Below are 18,834 nucleotides of genomic sequence, written 5' to 3'. Positions count from 1 at the left end.
CGATGTCTTCAGAGTCGAAGTCGAGCATGTCGGTTAAATCATCGACAGTGGCTACGAAGTGGGTGGTGGGTGGGCTTTGAATTTCTTCGTCATCCGCATCCCAACCTTGCTGACCATAGTCTGGCCAGGACTCCCCTGATAAAGAGAGAGACTTTAGTGAGTTCAGAATGTCGCCAAAGGGCGAGTGCTGAAAGATGTTCGCGGCGGTGAACTCCATGATCGGCGCCCAATCGGATTCGACTGGCAGGGGCGTGGAGGGTTCGGAGTCCGGCACCTTGGAGCCACGGGCCTCGTAGAGAATAGGGATGGTGTTCGGCTCGATCGCCATAGAGATTGCAGCCCCCGAGGCGGTGTCCAACCACCCGTCCTCGACTGGCGCAGTCGGCTCCGAGCTAAGGGTCGGAGCGGACATGGGTGCGGCCTCCAAGGCACTGTCCGACAGCAGAGCTAGATCATGCCCTCCGCGACAGTGCGGCGCGCCCGACTGTGGCTCGAATCCGTCAAAGATCAAGTCTCCGCGGATATCAGCCGTGTAGTTCAAGCTTCCAAATCTGACCTGATGGCCAGGGGCATAGCTTTCGATCTGCTCTAGATGGCCAAGCGAATTGGCCCGCAGTGCAAAGCCGCCGAATACGAAGATCTGTCCGAGGAGAAAAGTCTCACCCTGGACCGCATCGCTGTTGATGATCGAAGGAGCCATCGGGCCTAAAAGCGACGACACAGAGGAACTCTCAATGAAAGCACCAATGTCGGTGTCAAAACCAGCGGATCTCGGGTAGGGGGTCCCGAACTGTGCGTCTAGGCGGATGGTAACAGGAGACAAGGGACACGATGTTTTTACCCAGGTTCGGGCCCTCTCGATGGAGGTAAAACCCTACTCCTGCTTGATTAATATTGATGATATGGGTAGTACAAGAGTAGATCTACCACGAGATCAGAGAGGCTAAACCCTAGAAGCTAGCCTATGGTATGATTGTTGTTGGTCCTACGAACTAAAACCCTCCGGTTTATATAGACACCAGAGAGGGTTAGGGTTACACAGAGTCGGTTACAATGGAAGGAGATCTACATATCCGTATCGCCGAGCTTGCCTTCCACGCCAAGGAAAGTCCTATCCGGACACGGGACGAAGTCTTCAATCTTGTATCTTCATAGTCCAGGAGTCTGGCCAAAGGTCATAGTCCGGCTATCCGAACACCCCCTAATCCAGGACTCCCTCAGCCGGTTTAAGTCTGCGGACCTTAATCCGGTTCTGGGCTCTGGGCCTTCATGAAGAGTCACCATCTGTCTTCATGGGCTTCAGATATAATGAACTACTAATGGAGTTAACCCGAGTTAGATGCATACATACTTACACTAAACTTCAGGCCCTGCTAATCAATGAACATGTACTCCCTCCATCCCATAATATAAGATGTTATTATATCCAATATACATATTTAATGTAATAATATTTTATATTATGAGACAGAGGGAATATTAATTAAGCAGTCAACTACTAGTGTACATGGTTCTGGTGGTTGTAGGATGAAATAATCGGTACCACGTGGTACACGTGTTAAGCAACTCAAACTTGATGAGAAAAATGATAAAATAGTCGTTCACGGTTGACGTTATAATAGAAAAGGAATCGCTTGTGATGGCTGCTTTATATATAAAGTTGAAAGAAAGCCTTTATCGATATAAAAGAAATCGTTCATGCTTAAAAGAACATGTGGTAGCGGACAGAGGAGGGAGAAAATAAAACAAACATTATGCTGTTAATTATTTTGTTCATGAAATCATGTGACACATGTGGTAAGAAATTTAAACTATTTCAAAAATAATTGTCCATGACTGGTGGTCATACTGGTTGCATTACCCGCAAGAAAAATACTGGTTGTATAAATAAATAAATAGCCGCTCACAGCTGACAAATCGAAGAGATATATTCTGTGCTGACATTAGCAAGAAAGAATCGTCACACTTGCCCTCCCCCCCACAAAAATGGAAAAAAGCTCACGGTCGCGTCTGAGAATCCAAGAGAGACTAGTAGAATGCTCGTGCGTTGCTACGGGATACAATGAATATAAATGAATCAAATAAATGACTAAGATCATCTTCAAGGTCGAAGCTCATTTCTCCCTCATAAGTTCGGGCTTGTTCTGACATCAAACGGGTGCCCAGCAGGGTCTCCAAAATCCACTGTCTCGTCAGTCCGGGCTCCACCAGATCCAGCCCATGTGTAGGGAAAAATGTGGTTGTCTGAACTATCTGTCATATTATCTTCAATACACAGTCCCAACACAAAACCCCAGCCCACGACGCACCCTCCCCTTTTCCTGCCGGACCCTCCCCTTCCTGCTCGATTTCCCGCCGCACCGGGACATTTCTCGCTAGAGCCCTCTCCTTAAAACCGGATGGCACCCACCTCACCTTCGCCATGGCACCCTCTCTCGTTCACATCGTACTTCCTCATGGACGACCAAGGAGGAGTTCCTCACCAACCACCTTGCTCTCGCCATGATCCCCCGTGTTCCATCTGCTATTGCCATCAACGAGGGACTTGGCGTGCGTCGCCCATGACGCCCCCCGAGGCAAAAAGGCAGATTTGATATCTCCTGAGCCATTGCCACGTTGTAATATATACAGTTGAATTCCATGCATTACCACAAAACAAAAATATGATGTCCACTGGTAGGGATGCAACTGATACGCCGCTATGTCCATTATTAGCGCTGAAAGCTAACATCTCTTTTATCTTTGTTTTGGGTTTTCTTTCAATTTTTTGTGTATGATTTCCTTACCCAACATATTAGCAACACTTTGACTCATTGTCCACTCCTTCCCTTCACTCCTCCTGCCCGGATTCGCTCTCGCCTCTCCTCTCGCGAGGAAAGAAATCATGTCGCGTCTATCTACTGCCATCCCACCTCATGTACTCCATGTCGTCGCCCCTACATCTCCTCCACCTACCGAGTCCCATCCATCATCACCTGGCGGAAGGTCCAAGAAACCTCACCTTGTCACCCGTCATCCTGGTGTCCCATCGGCCGCACGAGCATTGTCGTCCGTATCAACGCACGAGCATGCAGCTAGTTGGATAAAACAGCTGGAGACATGAAGGATCCAACTCACCTAATAAGTAAAAGCAATTCACTTCTAACACTTGAATGGAATTGCCAAACCTATGATAAATGAGAACGAAAAGCACAGGAGGGTCAACTCCAATACAAACAAGATAAGTTAGCTAAGTGTCTCTATTAGGCATGTTAAAAGTGAATACTGTATGGGGCTAATTTGAATGGCCTATTGAGATGCTAGATACCTCTTTGAGACCTTTATCTCTTGTTGATACTGCTGCACCAGACAGTAGATCGAGATAAAAAAAATCAAATGCATCAAAAGATGGCATACATGAGAAAAAATACTATATTTTACAAATTCAAGATCAAAAGCACATTTAATCATGTTTACCAATCTTCTCTAAGAGGGTATCATCTCTATAGAAAGAAAATGGTCTTTACATCAGTGCATAAAAGATGGCATACAGTTCTTGATACTTTTATTCACTTTTTGGACAAATAAATATACTCTACTACTGTCGTACACCATAACAGTAATTTTGTGATGTATAATTTGATAAGAGAGACACTCAAGCCAAAAAACAAAAGAAAAGTAGTGCTAAACAAAACTACCCTTTGTTCACATCTGTTCATGGAAGAACACACAAAACTACCCTTTGTTCACATCTGTTCATGGAAGAAGATGGATCCAATACGTGTCGCAAGAAAATGTTTGTTTTGATTGCAAGACCATTACCACAAAATTATTCCATGCAATAACTCCCCAGTAATTTTCTTTTCATTCAGAACATCACACGAACTGATAGACCAATTAAGAATCTATTTATATATTAACCAACTAATCAAGAATATGTGGGTACACATGTATGTATGATCGACAAGTATATACATGTATATCATACGTGTGGTTGATCGCTAATCAGGCCACGCGGGCGGCGCCGTGCCTTTGCTTCCATGTGTCTGGAGTAATAACGCACGTTCTTGGTGTTGTTCCATCCAGCAATCAAACCCTAGCACCACTTGCAGTTCATGTCCTGAGGTACAGTATGAGCTCAGCTGAGCAACATGGCAATTGAACGAAGCTAAGTAATCCGAACAATTTCACAAGTACCAGGAAATAATCAGAGGAGATGAAAGAAACAAAAATAGGCAAAAATTGTTCAGCTAATTATCCCAATGCTTTTGTGAACCAAGTGTATTCATTAAGGAATAAGGAAAGCATGTAGAAGAGAACCAATTATGTATATTTTGCCTATATAGCACAGAATAGACTTTTCTTACAAGCAGGAGTAGATGAGAAACAGGTCACAGGGAAGAGACAAAGAGTTCATGGGTTCCAGAATCGAGAATTCCAGTGTGTATATTAACAAAAAGCTAGACGACATAACAGTAAGACAGCTCAATTAAAGGAAGGAACATCATTTATGGTTGCCCTGGTACTTATCTAACATGCAGAAACATTTCATCATTGCAGAGAGTATCAAAAGTTTAGCAAGGACAGGAAATAAAGCACCGACAAAAAGCTTGCCGGCATAATAGTATACCATAATAATGATAACACAAAACCAGGAAATTTCAATCAGATTTGCAATTCAGGCCAAAAAATGTATATACTATAATATATATAACACAACCATCAAGTCTTACTTAATTACTCAAGAGCTAATTGTTTTTAAATGTTTTGATCCGCTGCTTCAGTACAGCAGTTAAGAACATAATGAACCACTGCCAACAAATTTCAGTTAACTAACCTACGGGTGATTAAAAACAATTAAATCTATAACTAACTCATCAAGGAGCCTAAAAAGGTAATTTTGTTAGAGCATTACAACATTCACATGGCTAATCTTGACTTCCCAAATCTATCCCGTTGAATACCAGTTATTCTTTATTTGGATTCTACAGAAAATCTAATCTGCATAATAAGCACAAGAGAAGAGCAACATGAACTTTTCACGATCTATAAAATGAATAAAGGAATACCAGACTGTGCAAAGTTGAAACCTATGTCCAACTATAAACTTGGTCCAAACTACCAAATATCGTTAGTAGAGAAGTAATCCTCGCACCAAATATAACCCATGCATGATTTTTCACCGAAATAAGGAAAAGGTCGGCACATATAAATATATATCTCCAAACTACCTTATCAAAGATGAAAATAAGTACTTCATGAATCCGAATGCAATTTAATTTTTTTTTATTAGCAGCATAGTAGTGCTTGTTTGACAATGAATATCCTTGCCTCAAATGATTGCAACTTGCAAGTGGATGCAAATGCCGGATTGCTAATTTGGGAAAGCTTGGGCCTCATACCCGAGGATTCAGAGAGAAAAGCAACAAGATATTGAGCATCGTAGAATTGGCTCAGTTGTGAGACCAGCCTGGCAAATTCGTTGAGAGGAAATTGACAAGCTTCTTCTACAAGTAAATCTAAGGCTGGTTCAGCCTTAGAATGTACATGTCTAGTACTCTTCTACTACAAGTCATATTACATGTCTAGTACAGAGATAAAACTTGACAAGCTTCTTCTTCTTCTTGTACAAGTTATATTACATGTGTAGTACAGAGATAAAATTATAAATTCTTTCCATGAACCAAGAATTGGAAGCAAGCGTGAATAAACTGTAGCCAACGCAGATCATGTAATGTTAATTGTGCCAAGAACTTGATTTTTTTAAGAATCAGAACTAAAATTTTCTTGGCTATGAGCAAGATTGTCAACAAATTGGCTTGAATTGTACCTGCATTGCCACAGTGAACCGCTCCTTCGGATCGGGGTCATAGGCCTCAATCTGTTTGGTGGTCTTATTGGTGAAGTAGCCCAAGGCGAGATCGTTTTGGGCAAAATGGAAGGTGTACAGTGCCTTGGAGAAGTACTCAAATTTGGGTAGGATCTCATGATAAATTCCACCTGTAGAGGAAAATATTAAAAATTACTTTCGTGTTCTCTGAAATCTGAATAAAAATATGGAACATGACAGGGCTTTACTCCTCACCCATTCTGTTATACACGAACTGGCTTCTCTTGGTGAATTGTTCAAACTCCCAGATCTGCACATCCAAGTAGATCGGGCTGTAAATGAATATCCAAAAAAATATGAGGCTGTAATTGGAGATGAATATACTCCAATTATCATAGATGTGAGTATGTGACTGAGAGTATGAGATAGATGATGCACTGACGTATGTACCGGCCCGCCAGCACCTCCGTGGAGAGTTAATGGAAGACATTAGACATGAATTGAAAGAACAGAACAGGTACAAAGTATGCAGAAATATGAGTTAAAACTAACACAAAAACTGTCTGTTATAAACAAACAACATATAGCATAAGAATGGATGTGACTGCAATACCTGACATTCAAGTGCGTGTGAACTACAAATTTACTAATACAAACTGAGGAACATAATTGGGAGCTAGGTCCACGAGATTGACATTCACAAAATGAAGCGACAATTGAACCTTAACAGACAAGACGACTTATACACGTGTTAATGCGTTAAAAGGTAAAATAACACCTAAACTCTGTCACTGGCAGAAGATTTACATGGAGTTATCATGGCTAAGCTAATGGCGCAACCACTTTAGTATAATCCAACTATGCTGCTGTGTTAGTGCACATGAAGGTAAAGGAACACCGAAACCAACAACTCTATTAGTTTCATTGTTAGAAGTCAATTGCACATCAAGGTAAAGCAACATCAGAAGCAGCAACTCGATTAGCTTCATCAGTAGAATTAACTTCAAGGAGTTAGCATGGCTAAGCTATTGGAGAAACATGCTTTCAAGGATAGCTTAATCTATGTTCGAACTCTTGTTGTACGTGTTTTGCAGTCTGCCAGTGCCCCGCAAGGAAACATATTCATAACATGGAGAGACCCCATAATATTGAACTATATGCACAAACAATTACATTAGACTTGACTGGACCTATATAGATTCGTACTATCAAATCCTGGCAGATAAGCTAGTAATTTAATAGGGTGAAACACTTGGAGATGCATTAACCACACAACAGAAAAATAAGAGCAAGCGTGGATGCTCAATCTAAGTGACTCGCGTTTTACAAGCATCCACGTGACTCTGATTCATCTGCTATCTGAAACACGATCAGAGTGGCAACATCATAGTGCCATAGCTATCACGGGACATCAGAACAAAATCAAATCCATAGAGTGGTCAGCTATATGATGTTTCAGCTAAAAAATCAGCTACCCCAAGAACACTAATCCCGGCAACCCAAGGCTGCTCATGTGATCTATGAGCAAGCGTGGCACAAGAAAGCAGGGATCTACCCGCCTCGAACCACCTAAACCGCACGGATCACCACCTCCCCACAGATCTGCGGAATACGCGAGAAAATCGAGATGCGGGGCGAGGGAGGGAGAGGGAGGGGGTGGATTGACCCCATTGGGGTCGATCCAAACCTTGCCCTTGCCGCACTTGAGGACGCTCGAGGCCTGGCGGCTGGCGCTTCTGCAGCTTTAGCGACACCATCTTCGCTGCTGCTCTTCTCCTCCCTTACCTGTCATCTGGTTGTGGCGCAAGGGTTTGGGAAATGCGTGCTGGCGGCGCCTTATAGTTCTGGGGCGATTAGGGTTTCCCTGGCTCAAGATTTGGGCTGCGGCATCTGCTCGACATGGCAGCGGGCGCAAGGGAGGTCGGGGACGGGCTGGCGCGGAGGCTGGGAGACGTAGGGCAGCGAGGTGACGGCTGGCGGCGGAGCTCGCCGGGCGGGCGCATGCGGCAGCTGCTGTGAACGAGCCCGTCGCAGCTAAGGCACGCGTGAGACGTACGCGGCAGGGGCGCAGGCAACGGCGGTGGTGGAGAGGTATTGAGGAGGAGCGAGCACGGCGGGGCCGGCGGCGACCCTGCCGGTGGCGGCTCGCCGGCAGGCAACCGGGCGTGGGAGGATTGGATTGAGAGAGGAGTTGGATTGGCCTGGTTTTTTTCGCAGGAGGGTAGCGAGTTAACGGAGGTGGGAGGATGCTTCTACTATGTGATCTGGGTTTTTTTCGCAGAAGGGTAGCGAGTTAACGGAGGTGGGAGGATGACGAAAATAAAACGGAGGTGTGAGGATGACGAAAAAAAACCAGCGAAAATAAATCACGCAGACTATTCACCAAGTCGTCCATTAGAAGTAGAGATGTTCGGACTTTTCCAAGCTCATTCGCCACTTGTTTCATAGCGGGCCGCTCCGCCGGCAGCTCACTCGCACACGATATGCCGATCCTCGCCACTGACACCAGGCACCGCTCAACCTGCGGCGGGTGTCCACCTACATCGCCGAGCAGCCGCGGATCGATGACGGACAAGATGCCGCCTCCGGAGCAGGCCTCCTCGACGAACCTCGTGAGGGTCAGCCCTTCCAAGAACATAGTGTCGGTAGGCCTCTTTCCGGTGACCATCTCCAGCAGAAGAATCCCGTAGCTGTACGCGTCGCCGCCGGCGCATGCTTGCAGGCCCATCCCGTACTCTGCAAAATTTCAGAGCATTTCCGGTGAGCATCTCTGCAGCGCGTGTGCTAGAATTTATAGTACGTAGCATGTGGTAGAACTTTAGTTACCTGGGGCAATGTAACCGATGGAACCCTTGAGGATCACGGAGCTGGCTTGGCCACTCGGGTCAGCGCCGCCGAGAAATCTCGCCAGACCGAAGTCGCCGACGCGGGCAACCATGTCGTCGTCCAGAAGCACGTTGCTCGGCTTGAGATCACAGTGCGCGATCGGCGCCTCGCAGTTGGTGTGAAGGTAATCCAGCGCCGACGCCACGTCCACGGCGATGTTCAGCCGCTGCACGAGGGTCAGCGTCCTGGGCTCCTGGTGCAGCCACCTCTCCAGGCTCCCGTTGGGCATGTGCCCGTACACCAGAGCCTTGAACTCGTCCCCTCTGCCGTCCACGCTCGCGCACACGGTCAGAATCCTGACGAGGTCGCGGTGGCGAGCGTGCCGCAGGGCCTCACACTCCGCGGCGAAGGTTGCGAGCGCGCCTCGCTGCCCGAGGCTGAGGACCTTCACGGCCACGGCGCACTCGGTGCCCTCGTGGGACATGGTGCCTCGGTACACTGACCCGTGCGAGCCGGCGCCAATCAAGTTGTCCGCGGAGAAGCCGTTGGTGGCGTTGGAGAGCGGGGCGTATGAGACTTTCCAGTGCAACTCCTCCACCTCCAATGGATTTGCCACTTTTGGCGGAGCCATTTTCCGGCGACAAGCCACCACAGAGGCCCAAACGACAATGCTGGCCAAGGCTATGCACGCCATTGGAACGGCCAGTTTCAGAGCAAGCGATTTACCTTTATCCCTCGCCGCGTTGGTTGTAGTTGTACAGGCCGGCAGGCCCAATTCCCCAATGCCGCCACATAGATGGCCATTCCCGGTGAGGTGGACGGCCGTCGCGTTGGTGAAGACTCCCTTGACCGGCACCTCACCGGCGAGAAGGTTCAAGGACAGGTTCAGCAGACGCAGGTACCGTAGGTCTTGCAGAAAGCGTGGGAACTCGCCGGACAGGTTGTTGCGGGACATGTCCAGCTCCTCCAGGCCCTTGAGGCTCCCGAATGACGACGGCAAGATGCCACGCCACCGCGGAGCAGGTTGCCTTGGAGATATAACCTCTGAAGCATCTGACTCTGGCCTATCGTCGCGGGGATCGCACCAGTCAATCTGTTATTGGAGAGATCCAAGGTTTGGAGACTCTGAAGGCGGCCAACCTCCGGCGGCACCTCGCCGGAAATGAAGTTGTTGGACATGTTTAGGATGTAGGACATTGCCGGTATGGTGAAAACCTGAGCTGGAATGGTCCCAGTGAGCCGATTCCCGCCGACACTCAGGTAGGCGAGGCTGCGGCAACCCGCTAAGCTCGGCGGCACCTCGCCAACGAGCTCGTTTTCGCTCAGCTCCAGCTGCGTCAGCTTGGTGAGGTTGCCGAGCGACGACGGAATCGTGCCGGTCAGCCGGTTCCCGAAGACGAGCATCTCAAACATGCCAGTTAGAAGGCCCGTCGACTCCGGGATGACCCCGGACAAGTTGTTGGCCTGGAATCGGAGCGTTGTCAGACCCCTCAGCTTGCCGATACCGGAGGGGATGGTCCCAGATATCCGGTTGTACGACAAGTCCAGCCACGCGAGCTCCGTCGACAGGTTGGCAACCGACGCCGGCAGCTGGCCGGAGAGATCGTTGTGGAACATGTGGAGCACACGCAGCTTGCTGCAATTCGTCAGGGCATCCACGAACTGCCACTCGCCAGGTGTGCTGGCGTGCAGCATGTTGAAGCTCAGGTGGGATGGAGGAGCTCCCTGAGTTCGCCAAGGTCCGCGGGCACCACGCCGACGAGGTTGTTCTCGCCCAGGTTGATGGTCTGCATCTTCGACGCGTTCGCCAGGCTCGCTGGTATCCGTCCGACGAGCTCGTTGCCGAACATGCTGAGGAAGTAGAGCTCCGGGACCGAGTCTCCGATGTCGTGGCGGAGCCTCCCCGATATTGAGTTGTAAGACAGCTCGATCATCCTGATGGAGGTGACGTTGTAGATAGACGCCGGGAGCTCGCCGACAAGAGCGTTCCCGGCCGCCTCGATGTACTGAAGGCTCCTGGACTGGCCTATGTCCTCCGGCAGGCTACCGTCAAGGTAGTTGTACTTGAAGGTGAATCCGAGGAGGGCCGTCATGTTGGCGAACAGCGGCGGTATGCTGCCGGTGAGGTTGTTGTTCCCAAGGCGGATCCGCTGCAACCACGGCAGCCCGGCGAGGGAGGTCGGTATGCTCCCAGTGAGTTGGTTCCTGGAGAGGTCCAGATTTACCAGCGCACCGCCGAGACGGCCGAGCCCGGGCGGGATACGGCCGACGAGCAGATTGCGCGACAGGTTGAGGTGCGTCAGGTTTGTGAGCAGGGCCGCCTCTGCCGGGATGGCCCCACGGAGCTGGTTGCCGGAGAGGTTCAGCCTGCGGAGGCGCCGCAAACCGCCGACGGACGTAGGTATCTCCCCCGTTAGCCCGTTGTCCGGCAGCTGAAGAGACGAGAGGAAGGTGAGGTTCCCGAGTGCCGGAGGGATAGCGCCGGTGAGACGCGCCGACGCGAGCACCAGCGCGGTCACTCTGCCATTGCCAGCGTGACACGAGACGCCACGCCACCGGCAGAAGGGCAAGGAGTCGTTCCAGGAGCTCAGCGGGCCGGCGCGGCCGCCTCCAGAGACGGCGTGCTTGAACGCCAGCAGAGCGGCGCGGTCCGTCTCGTTGTTGCTGCCGGCGGCGGCGGCGGCCGAGCAAGCCACGGCCTGCTGCAGCAGGAGGAACAGAGCGAGTACCAGGTGGCACCGCCGGGCTAGGACAAGTTGCATGGCGGGCGCGCGACTTGTGTAGCGCAAATGCAACGAAGTAGTGTAGTTTGGGAAGCTAGACACCACACTGGGGCCGCCATTTTTGAAGGAAGCGCATGCAGCAAGTTTCTCGCGGAATTTTGTGTGGAGAAGAATGCATTCACACCTCGCCATTGACGTGTTGTAGCCGGTGCCGTAGCCGTAGGTGGTGTTGAATTCGTCTCCTGCTTGGAGGGTAGATTATCGCGCGTCGGCCCACTTAATTTGACGCGTGAGCACTTGCGCCATCGGATGCCTAACCACTAAAGTCATAGCTCTGATGGTGACCGCCGATCGCCCTCGATGCACCCGGCTGGCCAGGGTTTACAATTTTATTTTTATTTTTTGAGGGGAACCTGTGTTTGCTCACCTCGGAAACAATAATACTACACCCGCGGACGATTACAGACGTTTACAGAATTTGCGCCCCACCCCCTAATCCCAATCCTAACACTCCACATATACAAGTCCGTTGATTCTGCAAAACGGCTCCCCGTGAGTCTGCTATAGGCGAGTAGTTTGTACTCCCTCCGTCCGAAATTACTTGTCGTAGAAATGGTTAGAAATTGGATGTATCTAGCACTAAATTATATCTAGATACATTCATTTCTCCGACAAGTATTTCCGGACGAAGGGAGTATGTGATTTTAGATGATGTGAGCCTCAATGATGGGTTGAGTAGTGTGTATTTATGTGTCTTACTTTTTTGTTTTATTCTTCAGCCAAGCGTAGATAAACTTCTTCCCTTGAACAAAGCTGCAGCAAAAGAACAAATCCTAAAAGAACCAGTGGCCATCGAAAAGCTGGCCTAGGACAAATCCTATTCCAAGTGTAACGCGCCGAATAGCTACGTAAACACACCACCGTGTCGTTTTCAAAATTAATTCACGTTTTTTAAACTTGGGACGATTTTAAAATGTAAGAACAATTTAAAAAATTCAAACATCGATTCTTCAGTTTGTGGGCAATTATTTAACTCTGAGACATTTTTAGAATTCGTAAAAAAAATTTGCATGTTTTCCTCAAAAAATACACACCCGGGTCACCAAACATGCAACGAAAGGATAAACGTAAACATAGTCAACTTTCTCTCTTTAAGAAAGGAAATCGTATAAACACGGCCAGCTAAAACCCCACAACCGTGCCCACATGTCATTTAGTACACCACTCAACTCAGCCTTTTTTTTTAGAGCCACCGCTTAAGTCAGCTGCCCCAAACTCCCGAAAATCAACTTTTTTTTTAGGAAATCCCAAAAATCAACTTTTTTTAGACACTCCCAAAAATCAACTGCACATTGCGTCAAGAAAATACTGCACACCCGCCCTATCCCACTGTGCAGAGCTACATCACGGCCCATTCAGCAGGCTGACTTTCCAGTAAAAAAGAGTTAGGAGTGGGCTGACCAAACTAACACAATCGCTGGCAAATCCAGGCACCAACGCTGATGCCTCCCCTCAAAAAACAAAACAACATTGAGGCCCACGTGTCAACGACTGCAAACCACCTGATAGCCCGAGTGTTGGCCAATCTAGTCGTGTATAAATTTGAAGGAGATTGCACTTGAATATCATACCTTTTCTTGTATTGCATGTCGCATTCATGCAAACAATAAAAATGTGGGTCATATTTGCAGCTCTACCATAACCACTAGAAGTCCACACCACATGCAAATTTGCCCGCTTTAGTTTCACCCTTCTACCATTGCCTCCCGGCTGGCTGGCAGCAACTTTGGTCGACTGTGCGAGACTCGTTCGATCGTGGGCGATCAAGTGCTCCCCCACTTCGCCCATGATCCACGAAACCGCTTTGTGCGCGTGCTAGGCTGGTGGGTCCCAGCCATCGCTTTCCTATCTCCCTTATCTCTTTTCTCAGCCGCCCTAGCCTTATCCTTTCACCATCTTTCCTTTTCTTCTCATCTCACCATGAACGGCCTCTTAGGTTGCACCTTTTCCTCCCCATCTGCCCTCTATCCCTCCTCACCTGATCTAAAACCACAGACGCGATAAGCTGCAAAGGGTGAACTGGAGCTGACCGCGGGATGCTCCAGAGCTGATCACGGTTTTGCCGGACCACGCTCGGCAAGCTCCTATGGTTACCGCGATGTGGTTTGTGGCGATGGCTCCGTCAAGGAGCTACAACCAGCAATATTGGTGCTACACTACAAGAAATATGTCAATTTATGACCTTCTGTCAGTGACCCTGTAAGAAATGGTTGTAAATCTACTACCGTTTTGAGACCAATTGGTCGTAAGCTGTTCGAGGGGCTCCAAACCCTAAACCATAACGACCATTTTGGTCAGAAAGGTCGTAATTTTCTTACACGAAATGGTCGCAAAGCAGACAACACTGGTGCGCTGCCTTATTTCTAGCTGATCACTACCAATATAGATGGTCATAGCCTTGTAAATTCCGATGCTTTGCTATGACTAGGTGCCACCTCATCAGTTTTGTGTATGTGTCACGTTGATGTGTCAATTTTTGCCTATGTGTCATGTCCATATGTCAACTTTTGCCCTAGGTTGTGAAGCAACCTACATTTCTGTTATCCCCAAAATTCTCATAAATTCTTTGGATCATATGTTCCTCAAATATGTCAAAAACCTTCCTTGCCTAGTTCAAAAATAATCCAGGAATATTCATTTTCCTATCCAAATCATTGCCTCATGACAAAATCCAGCTCCATTTGCCAAGTAAATCTTCCTTAGCAAATTTCCAAAGTTTCTATTCAGCTAGAAGCTTTGTGAAGGAAGTACTAGCTCGGTATATTCTAATGAGTTGAATTTTTGCCACATCTTCTATATGCCCAAATCATAGCTCTCCACAAAATTTGAGCCCCATCTAACAATCTATGTGATCTCACCATCCAATCTTTGTTTCTGGTAATATTTTCAGTTTGTGGAGCAACTATATTTTATATTGATTTATAATTGCAGAAAATTTACCAGGACATGATCCTGCCCATAGAAACTCCCTCCACCAAATTTTAGCTCAATTAATTTAGCAAATTTCCCTCAATATTGTTCCCAATTTTCTGTTCAGTGGAGAGCATTGTGAAGGAATTACCAATTTTATTTACCCAAATGGTATGAAATTTTTACAGTGCCTTTGTATGCCCAAACTATTATCCTCCTCCAAAGTTGCAGCACAATCCAATCATCTATGTGAGCCCAGCTTCAATTTCAAATTTTTTGCCAGATTGGCACATTGCAAAGCAAGTGCTATCTAGACCCCTCCTATTGCCCTCAAACTTTTTGGGCACTCTTCCATATCCAAATCATTGCCACATGCCAATATTCAGCTCCCTTTTCCTAGTAAATCTTCCTTAGCAAATTCCAAATTTTCTATCTAAAGAGAATCTTTGTGAAGGAAATAGTAGCTAGGCTCAACCCTCCCCCTGCCGACCCCTTGACTGGGAAGAACAGTAAATAAAAAATGTAATTATTTTTTGAACATTTTTTTTTTTTTGTAATTTACTGTTCATCCCGTGAAAAAACAACATTATTTTTTATTTTTTGAAAAAAATCAATTTTTTTTCTCACTCATCTGCACCCGGTGAACAATGCATTCACAAAAAAATCTGAATTTATCTTTTGCATGGAACATGTGTCAATGTGTGAGGTCCTTGCCAATTTTCATTGCGTTCGGCATCTGAGTAGTTCTCAGCAAAAATTACAAAACCGGCCCGAACGATGCATAAAGAGTTAACTGTCTCACAGACTCCACTTTTGTATTTTTTGTTGAGAGCTACTTAGATGTCCAAATGAGCTAAAAATTGGCACAGACATCATGCACTCTAACATCATTCATGCAAAAAAAATATTTTTTGTATTTGCTTGAATTTACTGTTTACCCGATGGCAAATTTGAAATTATTTTTTGATTATTTTTCCAAAAAAAATTGAATTTACTCGCTTGGTTAAAAAACCAAATTAATTTTTTGAATTTTTCCCACTTCTTTTAGTTTACTGTTCACCTAGTCAACGGCTGAGAACCGGTCAACGGGCAGGGGAGGGTTGAATTCTGGCAGGTTTCGAGAGTTAGGGGTGTAGATTAGACAATATTGGAGTTGGGGGTCTATATTAGATTAGGGCTAGAGTTGGGCGGGGGGGTGGGGGGCGTGCAGTAGGCACTTCTCTCTTTTAGCACCTTGTTGTCTTTGACACCCCTATTTGTTGAAAAGATTACAATGATCCACATGCATTTCTGTGTAAACATACATCAAGAAATATGGTTAATTGAAAATAGGATCCTTCAAGGACAATTAAGTGATGGTTTCCATGTCTTAGTTAAAAACACATTTCACAAATTTATTGAGGGAGAGATACAACGTTAGATAAGCCTAAAATCTTAGCATGTGGTACACTATACACTTGGGGGCGTAGAGAGAGAGAGAGAGAGAGAGAGAGATTTATAATCTTCTTGTTCAGGCATTCTAATGGGAACATGGGCACTCCATTAGTGGTACTGCCGACATACCAAAGACATAATGGATGGAACTTGGAACCTGATTAGGCCTATGCAACTTCTTGTATTTCCTCATGCATTTCTCTCTACGCCCCAACTAACATCATGGACGTATACCATTCCTTATCTCTTGAGGGTCATTTGATTCACAACTCTTAAATGACAACTAAAAGAACATTGCATGAATGAAATGCAAGCTCACACTTCTAGCATGACATTGCTATACTATATATGTATGGTTTCGTGAACTTGCTTCGAAGCATTACTACATGTAAACCGGGAGTGATAAACCTCCCGCATATGCATGTGCCAAAGCTATAGGCTTGCATTTATTTTCTTCCCCCGCAAGACATATCCATGAGCTTTGAGATATTGGAGGAAAACAAAAAACCCGGGCTGCATATAATTATTATTTCCAATATGTGATTCCTTTCCAGAACTTCTGGTATGCACTTTGTCTGTGGTTTCTTTCCAATCTGCAGTTGGTTTATTGTGCGCCACCTCTCAGCGTGAATTCTTCCAATAGGAACAGTGAATATAGTTACCACCATAGCTGGGAGTCCGGGACAATCTCGTTTCCTTCGGTTCAGTAGATCAGAATATATGGTGTTCCATGAGGATTTTTTTGTCGAAAGAGACCCTCTGTCCACTGGAATTGACAAAAGAGACCCCTTGCGGACGAAATTGACAAAAGAGACCCCCTCACTAGTGGCGGCAGGCGCGGCAAGCGACACGTGTCACCTGCCGCCACGCCGTGAGGCGGCGGGCCCGGCCGCCACAACAGGAGGCGGCAGCCCGCTGTATAACGGTGCGTGCACAGGCCAGCGTGCCGCGACGGAACGGGCCGCGCCAGGCGGGCCCGGCCGCCACCGGGTGAGGCGGCCGCCGCCGCTGCTGTCGCTACTCGGCCGACAAGGCCTGCTGCGCGCGGGCCCAGCGGGTGGGCCACGCCGCCACTAGCTGAGGCGGCACGTCCTGTGCTGCTGCACGCGCGACAGTGCGCAGACGGCGCTGATTTCGAGGCGCGAGCTTGATGGTTGTGACTCCGACGCGCGGGAATATGGCCGCTTTTGGTTCTTTCGCCCGGGAATCCTGCCTTTGCTTCTTTTGCCTCAGCGGATGCGATGGCACTGGGAATCCGAGGCTACGCGAAACTGTTGTGCCGACACTACAGGGATCGTAAATATCCTCGCTTAATTTTCTCGCCATCATTTATCGTCTGAGCTTATAAAAGGAGGCACCGAGGCTCTCGTCCAGCCCTCCTAGAAATCGCCAGTGCGCAAAGTGTGTAACACATTTTTTCAGTCGGTATGAGTTTGCCTTGCTCGGATCAAAGCATTAGGCCGAGGAAAATGAAGAATGCAAGTTTGCCTCCTGGGGTGGCAGTCCTGCGGTGTTGGTGTGGCGATCTTTGCAAGGTGAAGGAGGTGATGGATTTTTCAGATTGGTTGGGCATGAAGTTTTTCATGTGCGCCAATTATGAGGAAGATCCTGCCGTAGCTATTTCAGAGTACGACAAGCCTCCGGTATGCTTTAACCATCACGAATAGATATTGTTGGTATTTTCATTGATTCTTTAGTAACATTCTTGTTTCTTGTTGTAGTCTCCTCCGCCTCTGTGCATGTACTATCATTGGATTGACACGGAGAAGCCAGCTTGGGCAGTGACTGAGATTCGTGAAAGAAGTCGCCGTGCGTGGAATAGTTTATTTGCGGAAGAGCGACGCGAGAAGGCGGAAGCTGAGGAGAAAGCAGAGCAAGAGAGAGAGTTAAAAGAATACTATGTGGAGCAACACCGTTTTTTTTTTGAGGAAATGGGAAAGAAAAACAGGGAAGAGGCTCGTCGCATGGAGGAGCAGGAACGACAGCGAAAGGAGGCTCGTGAGGCAGAGAGGCAGAGAAAGAAAGAAAGGGCTCGTCAGGCCAAGGCAACAGAAGAAGCTGGCGATGGAAAAGGAAAATATCCACGCTGGACTCAGTAGATTCTTGTGGTAGTATTTAAAATTCCGCAATCATTTGTATCTTTATTTCTGCACTTTAATGTAACTTTATTTCAGGAGTTAAATGTAGGTATATTCCTACAATGTATCTTATTTTCAGTTGTGCCGTGTCGTAATGGAAAAAAATATAGTTTAAGAATAAAGTAGTGGCATTTTCTTTCCCTCCACTAATATCGAACATCGTGCAACAACTACAAAATAAAATTAAGATAGAACATAATGCCCTACAATAACAGAGTACAAACTAATAATGCAAGTACATCCGAATTAAACGGTAGAACTGGAATAAAACTACATGAAGGCATCATCGTCATCCTCCATCGATGCAGAACTCTTGCCCTTCGAGGATGTAGAACTCTTACCCTTGGACGATGCAGAACTCTTGCTCTTCGAGGATGCAGTACTCTTGCCCTTAGACAATGCAGAACTCTTGCCCTTTGATGATGCAGCACCCGGAAGCGGCGGCATGAAGATATCATCTTCATCCTCGCTCTCCTCAGTCCATAAAAATGGATGCTTTTCTACAGTCCTTCTGAAAGTTTCACTCTTCGGCTCCACTACATTCTTCCACCTTGCACGCAACCTAAGAAGTTCTTTACGTACCTCCTCATAGGTCCTCCTATTGTCCATCCTGAAATCGGTAGCTAGCCTCAGAAGAGTCCTGCTCATCCCAGGGTGAAAACTACGATCGAAAAGATAATGGGACATCTCGACTACACTACACTCGAATGCTTATCCACCTCCGTCTGAAGGGGGTTTTATAGGTAGAGAGGAGAAAATGGCGGGAAAGAACGAGTGCAGTATGGCGGGAAAGGGTTGGCGGGAACATATGGCGGGAAACGAGTGGCGGGAAGATATGGCGGGAAGGGGTTGGCGGGAAACGGGTGGCGGAACATATGGAGGGAAAGCGTTGGCGGGAAAATATTGAGGGGAAAGCGTTGCCTGAAAATATTGA

General features: G+C 47.2%; 1 protein-coding gene across 4 annotated transcripts; it reads right to left on the bottom strand.

Annotated features, from left to right (window-relative positions):
* Positions 1-3,771: 3,771 nt before the first annotated feature.
* On the bottom strand, positions 3,772-9,606 carry LOC119356999 (probable LRR receptor-like serine/threonine-protein kinase At3g47570). Of its 4 annotated transcripts, none has more exons than XM_037623985.1 (5): positions 8,636-9,606; positions 7,497-8,545; positions 6,065-6,119; positions 5,810-5,979; positions 3,772-4,099 (listed from the first exon to the last, which is right to left on the bottom strand). In XM_037623985.1, exons 1-2 carry the CDS (start codon positions 9,588-9,590, stop codon positions 8,103-8,105), a joined length of 1,398 nt encoding a protein of 465 aa, XP_037479882.1. In that variant the 5' UTR covers positions 9,591-9,606; the 3' UTR covers positions 3,772-4,099; positions 5,810-5,979; positions 6,065-6,119; positions 7,497-8,102. The 4 variants fall into 4 exon arrangements, with proteins under 4 accessions (XP_037479882.1, XP_037479881.1, XP_037479880.1 ...); XM_037623984.1 differs by having other exon boundaries at positions 3,775-4,099; positions 6,252-8,545; XM_037623983.1 differs by having other exon boundaries at positions 3,776-4,121; positions 6,065-8,545.
* Positions 9,607-18,834: the final 9,228 nt, after the last annotated feature.

The sequence above is a fragment of the Triticum dicoccoides genome, chromosome 2A, assembly GCF_002162155.2.
Source record: "Triticum dicoccoides isolate Atlit2015 ecotype Zavitan chromosome 2A, WEW_v2.0, whole genome shotgun sequence".
Lineage (NCBI taxonomy): Eukaryota > Viridiplantae > Streptophyta > Magnoliopsida > Poales > Poaceae > Triticum > Triticum dicoccoides.
Note: the sequence above shows the minus strand (reverse complement) of the source record. Positions and strands in the feature narration are given on the sequence as shown.

Excerpts from the sequence above, each read along its gene's own strand:
- LOC119356999 (XM_037623985.1), bottom strand. The coding sequence starts at position 9,590 with ATGTCCCGCAACAACCTGTCCGGCGAGTTCCCACGCTTTCTGCAAGAC. Across the intron at positions 8,546-8,635 it reads CATCGGTTACATTGCCCCAG|AGTACGGGATGGGCCTGCAA; the intron begins GTAACTAAAGTT and ends GAAATTTTGCAG.